This window comes from Mizuhopecten yessoensis, unplaced genomic scaffold, assembly GCF_002113885.1.
Source record: "Mizuhopecten yessoensis strain PY_sf001 unplaced genomic scaffold, ASM211388v2 scaffold10591, whole genome shotgun sequence".
NCBI lineage: Eukaryota > Metazoa > Mollusca > Bivalvia > Pectinida > Pectinidae > Mizuhopecten > Mizuhopecten yessoensis.
In genome coordinates this window covers 1,082,532-1,087,405 of record NW_018408623.1, presented here as the reverse complement: position 1 = coordinate 1,087,405, position 4,874 = coordinate 1,082,532, and the positions used below count along the sequence as shown (strand labels likewise).

Below are 4,874 nucleotides of genomic sequence, written 5' to 3'. Positions count from 1 at the left end.
CATTCTATGATCAGTTTAAATGTCAAATCCACTCCTCTATCTCAAAAGGAGGGATACGGGCAGGTGTGTGTGTTCTATTTCTAGTGGTGCGCGCTCCGCTCTCTAAGTGGGATTCCGTGATAAGGACTTCTGTAGCGGTAGGGCAAGAGGTCCTATTTCAGTCTCCGTCATAGGGAGTCGGACGCTGACTGCTTCCTTCACAGCAAAAACAAGTATTCTTTTCATAAATTCTCAATTATTTGACATGGCGTTGTTCCGGAAATTGCATGTTCATAGACGGAAGGACAGTGTTATTCCGGACACTTGTCCACTGCATGGAGGTCAAATGACCATGTTCTGTGTGTCGTGTGACGTCATGTGCTGTCTTCTTTGTCTTGACGAGACACATAGCGCTCACTCTGTGACAGATAAAGATACAGCTAAGGAAAACAAGATGGCGACCGTCACCAGCATGATTCAGCGCATCCAAAAGTCATTGGCTCCGGACATGAAGAAGAAGGTAGAGGCTCTCCGGGAAGGGAGACGGAAGAACAAGAGGGATTTCAAAGACCTGGTGAACACGATCCTCGATCGCGGGGACGATCTCAGGTTACAGGTAGACGACATTGTCAACGAGTATGTCGATGAATGTGAAGCAATGCGAAAACGGAACGACGAAATTTTAACGGAGATTATTAAATGTTATGAGAAGAGCGAGAAGGATATTAATGGCTACATGGCCGTTTTTCTAGACGCCACCTCCTCCGGTCACTTGTCCAAGCTGACGGAAGCAGTGCGAATCTGCAATGACTGTGTTGAGCAAGCGCTTCCCAGGCGACAGCGAACCAAACTGTCTCTACCCAAGTTTGTTAAAGGCAAGACTGATACCGATGATTTAAGGGGCAATATCGGGAAACTTGAACTGTCATCAAAAACAAAGTTTGGAAATACCTTTCACGTCATGTCCGAGTTTGTCCACAAAACACCTTTTCAGTTGCGGTCACTGCGTAAAGCAGGAGTAAACTCGTCTTGGATTGGCTGCTGGGATAACATTGTTCATTTGACGGACCAAAGAGGAGCAGTGTTACGTTCAGTGACATGCGGAGGGACAGTGATGGATATTTGTGTGGGAAGAGACAATCATTTATGGTTAGTGTGTGAAGACAACAGTGTAAGGTGTTTCGTTGGAAATGACGTCATTTCCGGTATTGAAGACACACCTGTAGTAACTGTTAACGGAAGTGAAGTATTAGTACCTAATAATGAGGTGGCACGTGCAGTGTTCCACACAGACTGGACGCCCTACTCCGTCTGTATGAGCACAGATGACCTGTTGTACATCACGATGTCTATGTGCACTGTCACGAATAACCATGTCGGGCGGCTGGCGAGGTACCGCACAAACGGCTTGTTGGTTGACGAGATAGAGAAAGATTCTAAAGGGCAACTGTTATTCGAGAAGCCCCAGAGGATGGCTATTAGCCAGCCATCATCTCTGCTAGCCGTGGTAGATTTTACTCAAAGTGCAGTCGTTTTAAACAAAGATATGAGTTTCCGATTCCGCTATGTGGACGAAAAATCTGGATTTAGTCCTTGTGACGTCACATTTGACCCTGATGAAAATATTTTGATATGTGACTCAGGCTCTAGGTGTGTTTTAATGGTGGATACATCCGGGGTTCTAAAGCGGCGCGTGCTGGAGTTTGATGGAGTGACACCTAGTGTCGTGTCATGTGATGCGGCAGGTAAAGTGTGGGTCGGTCTGGAGGATAAGAAAATCGTGGTGTTCCAACATCGGGCCCCAGACTGATTATAACGATGCCTTCCGGTGTGTCGTCAGGGGTTAACAAATATCGATATCGCAGTCGCTAGCGTCATTGTATTGAACTATTTGTATTATGTATAAAGGTATATATCTAGGACATTTAATAATGTAGTGATCAAAGATATGTTATGCTTGTGTTTTTAGAAAGGAAACACTCCTTGATTTAACTAACATGATATAAACGAAATGTAAGATATGTGATCAAAGTATACAGTCGACATTGTGAGCTAGTGGTATAGGTGATTGATCAATTTGTCCGAAAGGAAAGGGCAAAGAAAATAGGTTTTCAAATAAGACATTATTCTTTGGGGGACAAATTAAGACACTTTACTTACGTGTCACACTCATGTGTTATTCTTGCACTTATCTGACGAAAATGTTCTATCAAGTTGCTCGTTTCAAGCGACACACACGAATATGCTATGTAAGAAATGCTTCTTTACTGATGAAGTATATAACACGGCTTATATACATTGTTGGATTCAATATGTGACAAAGACCTAGGTTATTATTTTGTTTAGTTATTCAACTGTAAACGTCAATAAATTCATAAACATTTTGCATCTGCGTTCAATGCGCCTTGTGTTTTCCCTAGATTTTTTTTGCAATACGAAGTGTTCTGAATATCTTTTGTTTTAATTGGCATACACGAGCTCAGCTTCTCCTAGTATTCATGACAATTTTCCCCACTTACACTTTCTCCTGATAATTCGAGCCTGGCCTTAAACCACGTTGTTTACGTTTTGATACAATGCTGCGGTTACGGGTATCAATCTAAAGCATCCCTGTGGTGTACATTTAAGCATTAAACATCATTCTGTTCCGTGTTATGGTCCTGTAACGCGGAACAGGATTGCAGACAAAATGAACAACGCGCGTTAGCTCGTTATGAATAATTGTCTGCAATTCTGTTCCGTGTTATATGACCATTACACAGAACAGACTGCTATTTAAAGTTTATATTTACATTTTTTCATTTTTTTCAAATGTTCGTTTCTAAGTTCACAACACATTTTTAAATTCTAATTTCGCGGTGTTTGATCTAGAGTTTAAACAGCCCATGCAATTGCTTACGGAATGCTGTCTCGTGACTTTTCCCGTAAACATATAGTTCGTGGAAATTAACACAAAAATATCGATACTATTTCCATAATTTAATCAATCAATATGTTGAATTCACATTTTATAATTGTCTTGCATAAACAGTGAATACTATTTAATCATAGTGAATTTCTTTTGCATATCCACTTGTTAGGGCGCAGGGGAATAATTATCCGGTAGTTAGTCGGACCCGTAGATATATCACTAGGCGTGTGTTATGGTCTTATGACACGGAACTGGCATAAGTAGCGTTATATATTGGCAATGCAGATCAAATGTAAATATTTCTTGAATAGTTTTTGACTGCATCATGAAACTAGTTACTGACGTCTTACTTAATCATGTCGATTTCAGTTTGTAGCCTTGTTAATTAATGTTAACGTCTTAACAGCAATTTCAATAAGACTTGGCATTGTGTAAACAATTATCAGCACATTGAAGGTCACCGCATATATCAGCTTTGATTCACTTTCAAAACGCGAGAACATTTGCACTCAAATTTCTGTTTTATGTTTACGCTCAGTGAGCTATTGGAATGGCGTGTTATTATATCATGCACGTGTAAATGATTAAACACGCGTGTAATTTTTCAGGTCATCTGTGTCGATTGTCAAATGAAAACTTTCGTTGCATCAGACACGGTAGAAATGAATGTAAACAACATTGGGATAAATGCATTAATTACACGATGAACGATATAGCTAAACATTTTGGCCTGTAAGTAGACTATTACAGGATGCAAAATTGTCGTTAATTATTGGCATGTCTTCTTTACTGAGATTTAAACGTAAATTTCAAAAAACATCAACGTCTACTGACCATGTCACACTCTCATGAACGGTGGTCCTTAAGGACACCTGTATCACTGCCAAATCTGAACCTGTACCACTGCCAAATCTGAACCTGTACCACTGCCAAATCTGAACCTGTACCACTGCCAAAAACTGTGACTTCGCATTTGGAGCGTTCAAGTATGTCAACGGCATGACTATAGTTCTGATAATCATTACTGGAAGCAACCTATACTTTCTGGAAAATTTTCGTAAAAAAAAATAAAGATGAAATAAAACAATTGCAATATTGTTCTGAGTTTAAGATTTAGCGGGGCTAGACCGGGATTCGAACCCTGGATTGTTTGGTTACTGCTCTAACCGACTGAGCCACATGGTCAGCGGAAGTGTCCTGGTCCAATTTTGCTTCAGGTTCATATTCAAAACAAAATCAGGGGAGATTACTGTATATACAAAAAAAAACAAAAAAAACACCAGTGCAGTTGGAGAGGAATCTTTAAATTATATAGTCACTTGAAATAAGTAATAAGGAAGAATGTATTTAAAATTTCGATCTTAATTTGTTTTTGACCAATTCCTAGTCTGAATCCTATCCTTTGAAGATTAAAGAGGAGGGACACCCGACTTCAAAGCCAGTTAATTTTACCGTTACGCGACTGACAGATTATTTTGATGTACATCGAACAATCAAACTAGTGTTATCGTCTCGTCCAGAAGGTGGTGCACACTGAGCCTTTGATTTTGCAATGACAAGGGTGCAGAGAACGCAAGTGAAGGAGAAAGACACAAAGCACGTGACGTGACGAACTGTTGAATAGTTGAAAGTATGGAATAGTGCCAGGATATCAGGATATCACTGCGCTGACTGTGCTGGATGGTTCCATTTTCATGACCAAATTTCAAAATATACCATAATTTGTAAATAAAAGTAAGAATGTTCCTCTCTCTCTCGCTCTCTCTCTCTCTCTGATGTGTATATACAATTATTTATCTTATAAGGAAAGGGTGTTAATAATGTTCATGTAACTTGTGCCCAATCCTCTTGCATTTTTTGGCAATAAAATATGTTTAAACTAAACTAAAGCAAGTGAGCGTTGTAACCGCTGTTGTATCGAGGGGGAGACGAGTATGATACTATGATACATCAACTATCCTCCTCTTAGTGCTACAACCGAAGG

General features: G+C 39.9%; 1 protein-coding gene across 1 annotated transcript; it reads left to right on the top strand.

The window, feature by feature from the left end:
• Positions 1 to 2,353, top strand: LOC110461204. The gene has a single exon (XM_021514574.1). The coding sequence runs from the start codon at positions 245 to 247 to the stop codon at positions 1,787 to 1,789; it is 1,545 nt and encodes a 514-aa protein (XP_021370249.1). The 5' UTR covers positions 1 to 244; the 3' UTR covers positions 1,790 to 2,353.
• The last annotated feature ends 2,521 nt before the right edge of the window (positions 2,354 to 4,874 follow it).